The sequence below is a fragment of the Pseudorca crassidens genome, chromosome 1 (genome assembly GCF_039906515.1).
Source record: "Pseudorca crassidens isolate mPseCra1 chromosome 1, mPseCra1.hap1, whole genome shotgun sequence".
In the NCBI taxonomy this organism is placed as follows: domain Eukaryota; kingdom Metazoa; phylum Chordata; class Mammalia; order Artiodactyla; family Delphinidae; genus Pseudorca; species Pseudorca crassidens.
In genome coordinates, this window is record NC_090296.1 from 88,334,372 (window position 1) to 88,349,761 (window position 15,390).

The 15,390-nt window shown below is 52.4% G+C and overlaps 2 protein-coding genes across 2 annotated transcripts; one reads left to right on the top strand and one right to left on the bottom strand.

Annotated features, from left to right (window-relative positions):
- The first annotated feature begins 244 nt into the window (after positions 1-244).
- On the top strand, positions 245-3,980 carry LOC137230408 (dual oxidase maturation factor 2-like). Its single transcript, XM_067749786.1, has 6 exons — positions 245-628; positions 1,696-1,753; positions 2,048-2,182; positions 2,442-2,655; positions 3,014-3,228; positions 3,585-3,980. Exons 1-6 carry the CDS (start codon positions 482-484, stop codon positions 3,776-3,778), a joined length of 963 nt encoding a protein of 320 aa, XP_067605887.1. The 5' UTR covers positions 245-481; the 3' UTR covers positions 3,779-3,980.
- A 368-nt stretch (positions 3,981-4,348) lies between these two features.
- Positions 4,349-8,820, bottom strand: LOC137228768 (dual oxidase maturation factor 1-like). The gene is given in 8 exon segments (XM_067745634.1): positions 4,349-5,206; positions 5,208-5,271; positions 5,971-6,188; positions 6,437-6,627; positions 6,629-6,651; positions 6,906-7,043; positions 7,712-7,769; positions 8,089-8,820. Coding segments are annotated over 8 exon segments (1,170 nt in total). The 5' UTR covers positions 8,236-8,820; the 3' UTR covers positions 4,349-4,875.
- Between the last annotated feature and the right edge of the window lie 6,570 nt (positions 8,821-15,390).

Sequence of the window (15,390 nt, forward strand, 5' to 3'; positions counted from 1 at the left end):
TCCTCTGAGGCCAGCTGTGCAGGTGTCCACTCAGGCCAGACCAGCACCAGATGTGAGCATCTGGACTGGAATTCACCCTCTTGCTATGCAGGTGGGGCTCCTCTCATTTGCATAGCAACCTCCGCCTCTCATTTGCATGACCTTATCCCTCTGGGACCTGGCTGCAAAGCCCCGACATGGCTCGGCACGCTGCCCAGGCTGCTATAAAAAGGATTTCAGGTCTTGTGCGACTTCCAAACGCAGAGTGAACACGCAGAGCTGGCCTTCCCACCTACCTAACTCCGTCCCGGCCAACCCAGAGCGTCTGAGGGCAGCTAGCTTCTGCGCTTCCTTAGGGGCAAGCCGAGGCGCTCAGACTTGACTTGTCTATTGAGTCCAGTCCTCGCACGCAGGGAACGGGGTAAAGGGAAGTGGGATCCGGGCTCGGACGCCAGTGACCGCTCTCCCCGTTGGAACAGACCCAGCTCGGCCGGGTTGCAGCATGACTCTGTGGAACGGTGTGCTGCCCTTCTACCCTCAGCCCCGGCATGCCGCCGGCATCAGCGTCCCGCTACTCATTGTCATTCTGGTGTTCTTGGCCTTGGCTGCCAGCTTCCTACTCATCTTACCCGGGATTCGTGGCCACTCGGTAAGGGGGTACTAGAAGTTTAGGTCTGGGGGTGGAGGGCGTCAAGGATAGCATGTCTCTGGAGGATAGGACAGTTAAGACGGCGGCAAGATCTTCCATGCACTGAAGCACTGAACCAGACAGGTGGAGCATAGGCAGAAGTCTGGCCCAGCAAGCACCCCTTCCCAAGGTTAGGGAGAGGTCCCATACAAGACATCCGGAGGCTGACCCCAGCTGGAACATTCAGGAGGCTGCTGCAGAGAGTGGGTGCCCAGTCCAGTAATCCTGGGGCCAATTCTAGTCTTCACATGCTGCAGGGGTCTCCTGACTCTCCTCAGGCTGCACCTCCACTCCCATCCCACTCCCATCCTGACCTCAGGTGATGACCTTCTGGCCAAGAGGACAGAAACCAGCAACTCATACTGCTGTGTTTCACCTGTGCACTGGGTTGAGTCATGTGTGTGGGACAGAGATATCTCCACAGAAATTTCTTCGAAGTTGTAGCAGACTGGGCACTTTTTCTTAGATTCCCTCCTCTCCCAGAGCCTAAGTTGTCTGTTTTTCAAGTATAGGAGGACCTAGCCTCCCTGAGTCTTGTGTTTGTTTTCTGGGAAACTGGCACACCTAGTAATACCTGAGAGGTTGTGTTCGCACCTCCTCTACTTGGTGACCAGACCTTGAGGCCTCCCTCTCCTGAGGGAGGTGACCGCTGCCTGCCTAGCACTTCTGGACTCACTGAGCCTCATCATGGCAGTGACCCAAGCAGGAGGTGGGACCAGGGCTGAAGAGGAAAGGGGATGAAGGTGGTGGGAGAGCAGCAGATAGAGACAGCCCAGTTGCAGGGTGGACTGGAAAATGGGGCTGGGAGGCAGAATCATGCAGCCAGAAAACATTAGAAAATGCCAGTGGCTCAGAGGGACTTGCATGACTTGCCTTCAGCCTTTAAAGGTCAGGAATGTAACTGGGAAAAGTGGGCAAGAGAGGGAAGTTGCAGAAGCACTAAAGGCCCGGGTGGCATGGGGTCAATGGAGAGCTTGGGGACTCTGGTTGGGCAGTACCCAGGCCTGACCCGGTTCCTGTTCCTGCAGCGCTGGTTCTGGTTGGTGAGAGTTCTCCTCAGCCTGTTCATAGGAGCAGAAATTGTGGGTGAGTGTGTGATGCAGCGGAGGGGGAGAGGACCTGGGGTGAGGAAGGAGGTGGCCTGAGGGCACCTGGGAAAATGGAGAACTGGGGATGGGTTCCCGCTCCCTCTTCCCATTCTCTTTCTAGTGGGCTCCTTCTAGTGCCCACTCTTCCACCCTTACCGTGTATATCCCTTTGGACTCCTAGACCCCCCCATCTCTGTGCAGTGTCCCAACTCCCATCACCACCCTCCCAATCCCATCTCCCCAATCTTCTCCCTAACCTTTCCCCTCCCCCACGGTTTGCCTCTCCCCACAGCGGTACGCTTCAGCACAGAATGGTCAGTGGGCAGAGTTAGCACCAATACATCCTACAAGGCCTTCAGTGCGGCACGCGTCCGAGCCCACGTCGGTCTGCAGGTGGGCCTGGCGGGCGTTAATGTTACACTCACAGGTGAGGAGCTGCGGCGAAGTGAACTCCTGAGGTTGACAGACACCATGGTTGGGGGTGTGTGGCAGGCAGGGGCAGTTGGAGGACCTGTGAGGACAGCTCCCACAAGCTCATATAGAATAGCTTTTGGCTCTCATTGATTTGTGTTTTCCCCAACCGCTGCCAAACCTATTTCTCTCAAGATTCTCACTCTCCTATCCGAATCCGCTTAGTTGCCCGGTCCTCGCTGTACGCAGCCGGGTGACGACGCCGCCCTCCGCAGGGAACCCAGTGCAGCAGTTGAACGAGACCATCGACTACAACGAGCAGTTCATTTGGCGGATCGGCGAAAACTATGCTGGGGCGTACACGGAGGCATTGCAGAAGGGGCTGCCGGATCCAGTTCTCTATCTGGCGGAGAAGTTCACTCCGAGCAGCCCCTGCGGGGTTTACCGCCAATACCGCTTGGCGGGACACTACGCCTCGGCCACGCTGTGGTGAGCGCGGAAAGAAGACACTTTGCGTACTTGCGCGCGCGCGTGCGTGTGTGTGGCGGGGGTCGGGGTGGGGGCATGTGAGCCGGAGGATGTGAGCTACAGTTACAGACCGACGTGCTTGGGGTGAGAGTTGCCGCCTTGCGAGCAGATGGTCACGAGGTCCGTACAGACCGTGGGAATCCGAAGAGACCCAGCAATGGCTGGGCGCCGGCTACTCCCCTCCAGTGTTTCCCTGCGCCTCCGCCATCCCAGCCCCGGGCTTTTGTTCTGGGGCCGGGAGGTAGGGGAGGCGAGCCCGTGGGAACCCGAGCGGGCTGGGGGAATCCGGCTCACAGCTCCACTGGTCCCCTCCCCGCAGGGTGGCGTTCTGCTTCTGGCTCCTCTCCAACGTGCTGCTCTCCATGCCGGCCCCGCACTACGGAGGCCTGGCTCTCCTGATCACCGGCGCCTTCGTACTCTTCTCCGTCTTCGCCTTCGCCTCCATCTCCAGCGTGTCTCTCTGCCAGCTCCGCCTTGGCTCCTCCGAGCTCACCACTCACTACGGTGCCGCCTTTTGGATCACACTGGCCACGGGTGAGGACCGAGGGAACCGGCCCCCGGGTGTCTGGGGGCAGAGACGAGATTTATCCCAGCGTGCGCTTTCCGGTTTGCATAATGAGTTCACATATATTATCTAATTTGCCCCTCTCAGTAGTTCGTAGAGGCAGGCACTGTTGTGCCTATTTTACAGAGGAGGGGAAGGGAGTTCGGAAGGGTTCGGTATCTTGCCCCAGTGGCGTGCGAACCCGTGTATCATGTATGCCATATTAGAGGTCTTTCCGTGGTGCGTGTGTCTGGGGAAGAAACGCAAATACCTCCAATAGATGGAGTCGGGCGGCCGGGTTCTGGAGCCCTGACCGCCCTCTTTACCCGCGACTGCGCTAACACAGGCATCCTGTGCCTCCTCCTGGGAGTTGCGGTGCTGAGTCTCCACTACGCTCGGACCAGCGCTCTTCGCACCTTCTTGGATGGAAGCGTCAAGGGCCTCGAAAGTCAGGCGAAAGGGAGCTCTTCTCTCACCCTCAACAACCCACTGCATAAGCAGTTCTGGGGCTCAGACTTAACCATCAGTACTAACCTGTGAAAGGGACTCAACCTCGGACTCCTACTCTGCCTTGGTCCCCCGCAGGCCGGGGAGCAGTGCCCACCGGGCCTGGGGAGCTCCGGGAGGGCACTGCGCTGGGGGCGCGGGGGGAAAGGGCCAGTGGCCTCAGATGTGCCGCCTGCACCCGGGAAAGAGTCTCCCAGCGTGAGCTGTAAATAAACTTTCTTCTTTTTTTTTTAAACTTTCTCCCATTATTTTCCATGGCTTTTCAAGGCTTTTCGGGATACGAGCTCTGGGGAGACTTCCCTGGGTTGGAGGCAGCCTAGTACACTCTTTCTCTGCTTTGCCACAGACACCGGATTCTCTGTGTCTGAAGAATGCAGAGTAACCCGGGAAAGGGTCTGGGAGAGGGTGCCCTCTAGTGAGCCCAGAGAAGAACAATCAGAGCCTGCGTCTTCCTGAGCTACCCCAAGTGGATGGTAGCAGTGACCAGGCAGGTCATTCCCCCACACCTCCACCCCCGCTGGCCCTGTGGGATCCCCCTCCGCTGGCCCAGCTGAGGGGGGCTAAGAAGAAATGGCATTTTGGAATTTATTCACTAGCTTCACTTTATTCATTAAAGGGGTGGTGTCTGAGGGCCGAGGTAAATGTCAGCAAGGCATAAAGCTGTAAACCCCGGGATTTTTTGTTTGTTTGTTTTAGGTCCTTGGCAAGTCCTACAGTCTTATTTGGCAGATTTGAGAACTGACGCTCAGAGAGAATGGGGCACAATCGGTTAATATTATATCTAGAACAAGAAGTTTGGTCTCTCCTCCCTCACAGTACGTTCATTGCACCAAGAGATCACACAAGCTGGGGAAGTGAAGGGAGAACAAAAGGGAGCCAGGAAAAAGGAAAACAAGAGATGCAGAGGGATGAGAGGGAACATGGGAGAATCGCACTGTAAGCCCCCCGTACACGTTTGTCATCATGTGGGTGGAGCTGGGTTTCAGTAAATGGCACCTCGAAGAGGCAAAGCCCCAAGGGAGGGCAGGGTAGCTGGGCAGAAGGAGGGGCAGCCCCTGCTTGGTCTCATCACGCATGGCAGCAGGGTTTATGGCAGCCCCAACATCTGCCTTAGGGCTTTTTGTTTTGTTTCATGTTTTATCATCAATAGGTAGAGCCTCTTTTCCTACTCCACCTACACATTGGGGCTGGGAACCTGATACAACCCATCCTGCAGGCAGTTCTGGTGGTGTGTTGGAGGGGGGGTTCCAGTGAAGTCTGGAGCCAGATTGGAAGTCCGGGTGGCCACCAGGGAGATGAACTTTCCAAGGCAAGTCAGACTCCTCACAGGGCACCTCAGAGGAAGCCTCTGACAGAGGAATGTCCTGGGGCTCGAGACTCTCAGCTGTGGACCTGTAGCGAGGGCTCAGGAGTCCCCCTTCCTCAGGATCCCACTCCAGGACAGGGTCCTCTCCCACAGTGGCTGAAGAAAGCCTGCAGCCTGTGGGCCACCACCATGGCCAGGCCCAGCAGCACACAGAGCAGGCCTGGGGATGAGGCAACAAGTATCCCGCCTTAGTGATAGTAACACCTTCCCAAGGACATCTGCTAAGAGCATTAGAACCCCTCTTAAGGGAAGCCTATATCGTCCCTGCTTCAGGGCAACTTAGGCTCCGAGAAGTGACTGGCATAGGGTCATATGGCTGGTGTGGCTCTGTTGCTCTGAGTTTTTGGACTCTAAACCCAGTGCTCCTTCAATTACATCCCAGGAGAGAGAGAGAGAGAGAGAGAGAGAGAGAACTCTGAAAACAGAGAAACCCTGGGGGGAGGGCAGGACACAGTGGGACAGGAGAGGACAATAAAACTGCAGGGCAATTTAAGGCTATGTGAAATAGGCACAGAGAAGTGTTCTAGGAATGGGGGACACAGAGAAGAGTGTTTGAGGGAAGGGGGGACATGAGATCATAAGATCTGGGGAAGAGCTGGGTGAACAGAGAGTTAAGGGATGAGGGACATGACAGAGACAGAGATAAGACACAGGGGAGTAGGGACATATGAGGAGGGAGGGGCTGTGGGTCTGAGAAGGGGAAACCCAGCGATGAGGGATCTAAGACGGAGGGGGCTCTAAAGAGGGGAAAGGTCCCCAGAAGTGCCTCTCGGTCCCTGGAGGCAGACGCTCAACCCCACGGACCTGATGGGCCCCAGCCCTGAGTCCTCCCATCCCTGCCTTCAGGATTGGGCCTCACCTGTGGTCAATGTGATCCAGTAGGCAGGCCCACGGTGAGTGTGTAGTGTGGCAGTGCCCAAGCGTAGGGGACAGGGCAGGGTGAGTGACATGGCCGTGGAGAAGAAGAGCAGTCCCAACAGCTGGAAGGCACCCATGGCCAGCAGCACGTGGCCACCGTAGACCAGCACAGGCATGGACAGCATCACATCCGCCAGCAGCCAGCAGAGGAATGCCACCCTGGAGAGCCAGGGGAAGGCTGGCCCAGGCACCTCTACCTTGTTTGGGGTGAACTTCTACCTGGATGGGCCCAGGTGGAGGACACCCAAAGAGGTGAGGTAGGGATTCCTGCCTGTGGGCTTCCCAACCAAGCACCGTGGTGACTGGTGCCAGACTGTCCCACTAGGGGTCTCCACATGAGTGGGGGAGAGATGGGTAGGAACCCCACTCCTGGGTCTAGGCCAGCAGGGCCTCCGTCCCACCCTCACCACAGTGTGGCCGGGGTGTAGTGTCCCGCCAGGCGGTACTGGCCATGCAGGCCACACGGGCTGTGTGGGGTGAACTTCTCGGCCAGGTAGAGAACGGGGTCTGGCAGCCCCTTCTCCAGTGCCTTGGCATACTCCTCGGCGTAGTTCTCCCCCAGGCGCCAGGCGGACTCCTTGTTGTAATAGCCGGTCTCCGTTCAGCTGCTGCATTGGGGTCCCTGGGGAATGGAGCAGCTGTGCCCAGCAGGGACCCGAGGGCCAGAGTGGGTATTTACCTGGGCAGAGGCTTATCACACTGGAAGAGGACCAGGCTCTGGTCTCAAGTGAGAGAAGGCAGCTTCTGAGGCCTGAGAACTTCCCTTCCTACCTCCCCCAGCCCGGATCCTAGAGCTCTTTAGACCACACCCAACATAGATCCCAAAGCCGCAGAGCAGAGGCTTTCCCTTCCTCCCAGGCAAGAGCCCCCCCTCACCTGTGAGCGTGATGTTGACTCCTCCCAGCCCAATCTGCAGCAGCCCAACAGCGGTGCTGATGCATTCCGAACTGAAGGCCTTGTATGATGTGTTGGTGCTGACCTGGCCCACAGACCACTCAGAACTGAAATTCATGGCTGGGGTTGGGGAGTTTGATGTTCAGGAACTCAGGGAGGTCTGGGCATTGCTGGGTTAGTCAGAGGGAGAGCTGCAAGGGGACCATGTCAGTTTTGCTCATAGTTGTGTATCCATTAACCCGCCTAGGACCTGGCTCATGGTAAGTTTGCCAACAATAGGTATGGGATGAATAAATGAATAAATGGGTCAGAATCTAATATCTCCCCTGGTCATAATCCTCTTCCCCCTGTCCTCCCTTCCTGCCCCCATATAGGGAGAACTACTCAAGCAGCTGGGGCAGGAAACATTAACATAATAAACCATGCTGGGCAAACACAGAGAGCTTCAACATAGAGACTTTCTGTGTTTCCTATCGCCTAATCCCCAAAGCAAAGCAAGCAGCCCTCCACCGTTCTCTCCCTCCTGCCTCCGCAGACCCTGTCCCCAAAGGCATTCATTTTGACCTGCTTTCCTCTGAATAAATATGTTAGGAAGGTTGGAGCGATGCATCCAGGAGGCTTGCACCTGTCAGGGCAAAGGTAGATGTGAGGGGATAAGGCCAGGGTGAGGGAGGTGTGCGGGCAGGGAGGTCTAGAAGCCCACCCTGAAGCAGAGCCTCTGTGAGGGAGCCAGGATAGAAGAGATGGGATGCAGGCAGCTGCCCAAGTCAGCTACACTCCACACTCACCCAGGATCACAGCTCCAATGAATATGCTGGTCACTACTCGCAGCATCCAGAACAGCCTCTGCATCACAGGGTGGGCGGGTTTAGGATGGAGCACCCTCCTTCCAAATCCACCCTTTCTCTTTCCAGACTCGGGAAGGGTGTTCTAGAACTGAGGTCCCTTGGTCACCAGAGATCAAAGTGCCTGGCCCATAATAGATACTCAGTAATTATCTGTTGAATCAATGAGTAGGGAGCTCTCTGCTGGGAGGGTGGGTGACGCTTTCTCGGGACTAGAATCTCTTTCCTGAATCTGATTGTAATCAGAAAGTCTGGCCCCCTCACCTCGAGGCTGAGGTCTCTCTGGGGCTGGGGTCTCCAGGGCTGGTTTTGTTTCTCACCATCTTGCCCCGAATGCCTGGCAGGATGATGATGAAGGTGACCAGTGAAGTCATAAAGATGGTGATGATGATGGCCAAGGTGGTGACCATTGGGAAGTTCGGCGTGGGGCCAGCGTAGAAGGGGAATGTGTGTCCCAAAGCAGCCATTCTGGTGGGGTTGTTCAGGGGAGGCGGATGCTCTACAACAACAGGTGTTTACTGAGTGCCCTCTATGTGCCACACACTGTTCTTGGGGCCAGAGATCCAGTAGAGAATAAACCACACCCTTCTTCTCTGGTGCTCACCAGACGCCACTGTTACTGCCATTTCCGCTACCCCTCAGCCATCCATCTCCACGTGTTTTTAGCTGTGAGGGAATAAGGACCTTGGCAATCAGTCTCTGTCACTCCATGCTCCCTTGCTAACCCCCAGGTCCCCTAAACCAGTGCCACCACTACCCTCCAGGCTTCTCTGCTTCCTCTGGGACTGTCTTAAGAAATGTAATTCTCTTTTATCTCCCTCAGGCCTCCAGCACAAGCAGACGGATCACAGAACATAGAAATAGCTATATTTTCTGTCAAGAGAAGGCATAAGGCTGAAAGATGGTACAGATACAAAAAGGTTGGCTTTCCTCCTCACTCCCCAAAGAACAAAGGCAAGATAGCTCTGCTAAGTATATAATCCAACTACATCATCAGAGGGCTGATTCCCAGACCTGGCACTGCCCAGGCTGGTCTGACAAGCTTTCTTGGGCACCCTGGCTCCTGTTCTGGCAGCTCGAGAGCAATCGAGCTGAACTGAGCTCACCTCAATAGGCACTGAAGGAGCCTGCCCTCCACTAGGGCACAGTGCTGGGGCCAGATGTCCTTCTACCCCACACATCATCAACAGTAGCCTTCCTCCTTGATTTAAGTTCCTAGGCTTCATTTCAGGTCAAACCCTGGCTTAGCTCTTTTCTGTCTGTCCCTTGATCTCAGAGCTATTTTGGCTCTAGTTTGTCTCTTTGCAGACAGGATATTGGGGAAATGGCACCTAAATTTACTGTGCTTTGTTAAATCCAGACAGAATGATTGCAAGACATGCCATTATTTTAAGTACCACAAAGAAAGAAAGAGGAAAAAACACTGCCAATTAAACAATGACAGCCATCGCTGGTAAAACACACCTCAATTTCAGAGATGTCAAAATGTGAAAAAAAAAAATGCATCTTACAATCAACGAACCCAGCTCTGCTCATTTCCCTGTGTATAATCTGTACTGGGGCCTTGGTACCCAGGAGGCTCTGTAAGTTACAGTCTGACCAGGTAGTGTCTTGTTAAGTGATACAGTGAAAGAATAAGTTTAGAAGTTTAGCAGCTCTGTGTTTGAATTCTGCCTTTGCCTCTTCAAGTTACAGAGACTTGGGTGTATTTTAAAAATAGGGATGATGACGATAATGTTTACTTCATAGGGTCATTGTGAATAGGAAACAAGATTGTGTCTGTAAAGTGTTAAGAATAGTACCTGGAACAGAATAATATTAATAAATGGAAGCTACCAGATTGGGAAGGAGGGGACATTTCATTACTCCATTTCTCTCTTTCACCAATCCTTCTTGATGGGAACCCTGGGCAGGAATCAGTTCTGGGTCTAGTTCCAGTTCTTCACTGACTGATTTTTTTTTCTTTCATTTAAAAATTTTTTTGGCCACACTGCACGGCGTGTGGGATCTAGGTTCCCAGACCAGGGATTGAACCTGCACCCCTGCATTGGAATCCTGGGGTCTTAACCATTGGACCGACAGGAAAGTCCCATTCACTGACTGATTTTATAACTGGACAGGCAAATGACAACCTCCCTGTTTCTTGGCTTCCTCCTCTACAGTTGGATATGATGATCTCCAGGACCCATTCTAGTTCTAAATTCTGTGATTCTCTGTGACACATCGGAGCTCCCAACCTCTCTCTCTCCTTCTAGGCTGGCCACCTCCTGGTGCTGTCTCTGGGGAGTAGCATGGTATCAGGCAAAGACAAAGAGACAGTTTAAATGTTTATTCTGTCTTTGGGGCAAGTGAAATAAACGCTGTCTCAGTTTTAACATGAAGTTTTGCTTTTTTTCCTTAACTCTTCAACTCTCCCATTCCAGAGGAATGTGTATCTCCTTTCTCCTTGGGCTCTGACTCCAATCCTGCCTGCCTTCACCACCACCTTTCTCATCACTTCTCCCCCTTTCTCTTGGTGACTTTTCAGCTTCTCTTTCTCTGCTGGCTCTTTCTCTCAAGGATATGCTTACATTTCTCCCATCTTAAGAACACAAAGAAAAGGAACTCTTTCTCTGGACCTTTTGGGTGCCCTCCAGCCACTATCTTATGCCACTCTCTCCCTTTCACAGCCAGGCTTTTGGGAAGAAGAATAGTCTATGTATGTCCACTGCCTTATTTCCTCAGTGAATCTGGCTTCTTCCCATCCCCAACTTCTCTCCTTTAGGTTACCAAGCGCTAAATCTAAAGGGAAATTTTCACTTTTCATCATTCTTGATCTCTCTGTAGTAATTCCTCTTTCTTCAGGCTTCCTCCCTGGGCCTCAATGACACCATGTTCTCCTGGGTCTCCTGCCTTTGGCCAACCCTTCTGTGGCTCCTTTGCTAGTTCTTTCTCCCCTCTTAAACATTTATGCTCCCTAGGATTCTGTCTTGACGCTCTTCTTCCAGCACTCTTCATGATTCCCTCGGCAAGTTCATCCATTCCCATGGCTGATGCTTCTCAAATCTATGTCTCCACGTAGACCCCCTACTTGGGCTCCACACACAAAAGGGCCAGCTATCCTCTGGACATTTCACTTGGCTGTTCCAAGGATGCCTTGGATTTAACAGGTCCCAAACTGAATTCACGGTCTCCACTCTGCTTTTTCTTCTGTTTTATTTGTCTCTTTGGTGGCATCACCACCTCACCAATCAAATAAGCCAGAGAGCTGAACCATCTTACCTCCTAAATATTTCTTGAAACCACCCAGGCATTTCCTTCCCTACTGCCTCTGCCCTAATTCAGCCTCATCCTATCTGGCCCAGTGCCACAACAATTCTTCTAACAAGCAAATATAATCATTTCACTTCTTTGCTCTGGGTTAAATCTAATCTTCTCACCATCACATGCAAAGTCCTTTGTGATCTGGTCCCACCTGCACTTCCATCTCCATCTTTTGTGCAATCTAATCTCTAGCCATATTAAACTACTGGCCTCTCCCTGAATCTGACGCGCTCTTTCAAGCCTTCGTGCCTTTGTATATGCTATTTCCTCTGTCTGGAATGCTCGTACTCCCATGGCAAACTCTTCACCCATCAAGTCTCAGCTTGTGTTACCACCTCTGTGAAGTTTCCTCTGACGTCATCAGGCCAGTGTAGATGTTCCCACCTCTAATGTTCTGACTGCATTTTGAACATACCTTCACAATCACAATAATTACACTGCACTCTAACTGTTTGAACGTTTAGAACCCATTAGCTTCTAATCTCCTGAAGGGCGACGACTTTGTCTTTCCATTTTTGCATCCCCTGCATGCAGCATATACTTACCAATCAGTCTGTGGATGGAATGGATGAATATATGAACGAACGGGTCCCTATCCCTGCTAGAGGCATCTTCTGTTTTGCACACAAGAGGGAGCTGTGCTCCCTCACTGCCCTCTATCATAATCATTCAACATTAACTATCACCAACATAGGGCTAAGGACTGGACAGGAAGGGATTTGACCAACGCTGTCAATTTTTAGTGCTTTCACAAAATTTTCAGAAAGCCTCTTCCAACAGCTGGAGTCTCCAAAGCATGAATGTTCATGTGTAATTGAATCTGAAACATAAATTTCAACTCCAGCTGAAGATAAGTAAGAATCTGAGGATTAAATTATTTTGTAAAATATGTGATAGTGATACTTATCTTTTTAATATTTATTTTATTTTATTGTTTATTTATTTATTTGGCTGCGCCGGGTCTTAGTTGCGGCACGTGGGATCTTTTTAGTTGCAGCATGCAGGCTCTTAGTTGCGGCATGCATGTGGGATCTAGTTCCCTGACCAGGCATCAAACCCGGGCCCCCTGCATTGGGAGCGTGGAGTCTTAACCCCTGGACCACCAAGGAAGTCCCAATGATACTTATTTTAAAGCAGATATTTATTGGTCTAAGAATTTTTTATTTATGACACCTAGACTGAAGCCGTTACAATTTTGATGGAAGGCTATATGATTTAGGAAAGGCTATAAAATGTAGAATATTTTGGTTAATATAGGAAGATAAAGCAAGTCTGAATACATAGTATTCAAGTAAGAGTAAATGTTATATGCTGGAATTTCAAAAACAAATATTTGCAACATAGGCAAATAATAAAGGTGCAATGTATTTTGATCAGGGTCATGTATTAGCATTATTCCTGCATTTATTTCAAAGAGAGGTTATAAAATATTTTATAAGAATGGCTCATCTCTATTAACATGATGATTCAAAGAAACACTAACAAAAGGGTTTCTGTATCTTAAGCACAGAAGAACATGTTAACTTATCTCCAATTCTCCAAAACATTAAAATTGACTAAAGCAAAAAGACAGTTGGTGAATAAAATTTACCTTAATTTCTTCTTGTTCAGTTTAATGAATTAGGTCTTCTTTAATCTACATTGCCCAATTTAAAGTTAATTTTTATTGACCCTGATCCTAATTTGGTTTTAATTATTAAGCTAAGAGGCCTCCTGCATGAAGAGGTGGGACTGAAATGAAAAGTTCCCACACCCAATAATCCTGCTTTTCCTACAAAGCTTGTAGTTTCCCTTGGGAACATCTTCCTCCCTGGCTTGCCAAGGAGGGTCTGACAGTAGAATTTTTCTAATCTGAGAGAAATCTCATGTCAATCTTCACTCCACCACTTCTCCCCTAGCTGACTACCATGATTGTTATATTGATATAAATATATACTAATATAAATAAGCACAGAATATAGTCAGACATACACCTGCAGGTTCATATAAACAGAAATACAGACACAAGAAGGAAGGAGTTCCCAGTAACAGACCTCTAGACACAAAAACGCTGCATCAGAGGCTCCTGTGACAAAACTGAGGTGCTTTCTCACAGGGTGGGCCAATCCCTACACTTTGGGGGTTCTCCTTTCTCACCTGGCCTGGAGAGGTAAGGGACACCTTTTCCCTTTCTGAACTCCCTTGAAATACTAAAGCATTTCTCATACTCAGTTGCATTTCAGATACAGTTACCCATTCCTTACCTACCACAGGAGAAGTGGGGTTCCTGTGTGTGTATGAGGGATGACCAAGAAATAAGGCTACAATCTTTTAAGGAAATATAGCCTAGTACAAGCTCCAGACTTCAGCATTCAAAGTTCTTATGTACTTTCTTAATGCTCTGTGGCCTCTGGTAACTTCACAGGGATTTCTTCCTGAAGTCTTCCCCTGACTGCCTTCCCCTTCTTCTAGAACCCATAAAGACTACTAATTCTCTACAAAGGGGGAGTGGGTGACATTCCTGGAGTTGCCAAGAGCTCTTATTGGTGATACAAACCTACTAGAATGTGATGGTTTATTTCTCTGGTTAGGGTGGACCCCATTCAAAGTTTACGGCTCTGGATGGCTAAGGGGACCCTGTCCAGAACTCCTGTCCCAGTCTCTTTTCTTCAAGAAGGTGTGTGGGCGTGTGTATGTGTGCTTTTGCACCAAAGTGGGAGTTAAGTGGAGAAAGAGAACAAGATCTGAAAAGCACGTTGGGGTAGGAATCCCTAATAAGGGCTGTGGTGTGTGAAGAGCCTTGGGGTGCTGAATCACGCCAGTCAAACTATCTAGACTCCAGTTAATCAGAGATAAACCTTGGGACCTTATTAAGTTTGTTGTTGTTGTTTTGTTTGTTTGCCTGTTCTTAGTTTCTCACCATACTTTGTTTTTGAACTCCCACTAGATCTGAACTTGGTCTGGGCGGATGCAGGAAGTGCGCCTCTAGGGGCCGGGGCGGGGACAACACTTCAAGGTACCCTCCAAAACCCACCCGGACCGCACAGACCCCAGCAGGCGCATCCCTGCCACTCAAACCCGGACCGCTGTTTCCTACCTTCGCCTCTTCTAAACACTGCGTGCCTCGCAGCACGCGCAGCTCTCCTCCTCGTGGTGGAACCTCACACGCAGCGCCCCCAGGGATGGGATAGAGAAGGAACTAGGTCTGGACGTTCTGTCGCCCAAAGCGCACGCCCTTTCTCCTGGCGGGGCTCTCTTCCACCCCCCACTCTTCTAACTCACTTAAGTACTAGACTATGACCAGACAAACCAGGTCCGGGATACTTTCCCGCCCTTCCCCCAGCCCCCCACTCCAAATAGCCTCAACCTACTCAGACCGCACCCGAGGCTCTGAGGCGCTGCGCCCGCCCCCACCCAGCCTGGGATAGAAAAAGGACGGGTGCACGAGAACCGTGTCCTACGCAGCCATCCCTCGGACCCCTGCTTCTCCTCGCCCCTTGCCCACAACCCAGGGCAGTTCTAGTACAAACCTAGCGATGCAATCCGGGGTCCGGCAGGGCGCGGGAGGCGCTCGAGGGCGGTGAGACCCCCGAGATCTCACGAGGACCTCCGGGGGGTGGGTGTTACCACGGACTCTTAAAGGGTGTTAGGACGGATGCCTTGCTCGAACGCGTGGCCTGGTCTGCAGGCACTGACCGATCCTCTTGGTCTTAGAGCCCAGATCCGCCCGCGTGGAGAGGATCTGGGGGACGCCTCCCCCGTCTCCTCGCACCCTCTCCCCCTCTTCTGCCCTCTCCCCAGCCCCAGCAGACCGGTAGAGGCGGATTTGCACTTTTCGCCGTTCACTCGGCCGCATTAGCCGAGCCTCGCCACGGACTGGACATCTACCCCATCTGAGCCTTGCGAACCCGTGCGGTCTCACCTTGCGCGCCTGGGTCCCCTCGGAGCCCCTCGGCGGTTCCCGGCGCGCCCGCTTTTTTCCGCTCCACCCCGCCCCGCCCCGCCTCGCCCAGCCCCGCCCCGCCTCGCCCCGCCTGAGAACTGGGACGTGTGGTACCTTCTTCACCTCCCAGCCCCGGCAGCCCCGGCAGCCCCGGCGCAGAGCTGGAGAGGGAGACGGACCCGAGCGCAAGTCGCGGGCCCAGCTGTGAGCCCGGCGGGAGACAATCCGCCGTCCGCGCTCGAGAGACGCCGCGGCCGCAGGTCAGACCCAGGAGGGCATCCCCCGCCCGCGGGCCCGGGCGCTCCGGGGAAGGTGACTGCGGTGGCGTGTGCCCCAGCGTCGCCACGTTTTTGAGGGAAGGGGAATTCTAGCTTTGGCCCCCCTGCGCCTCCGTTCT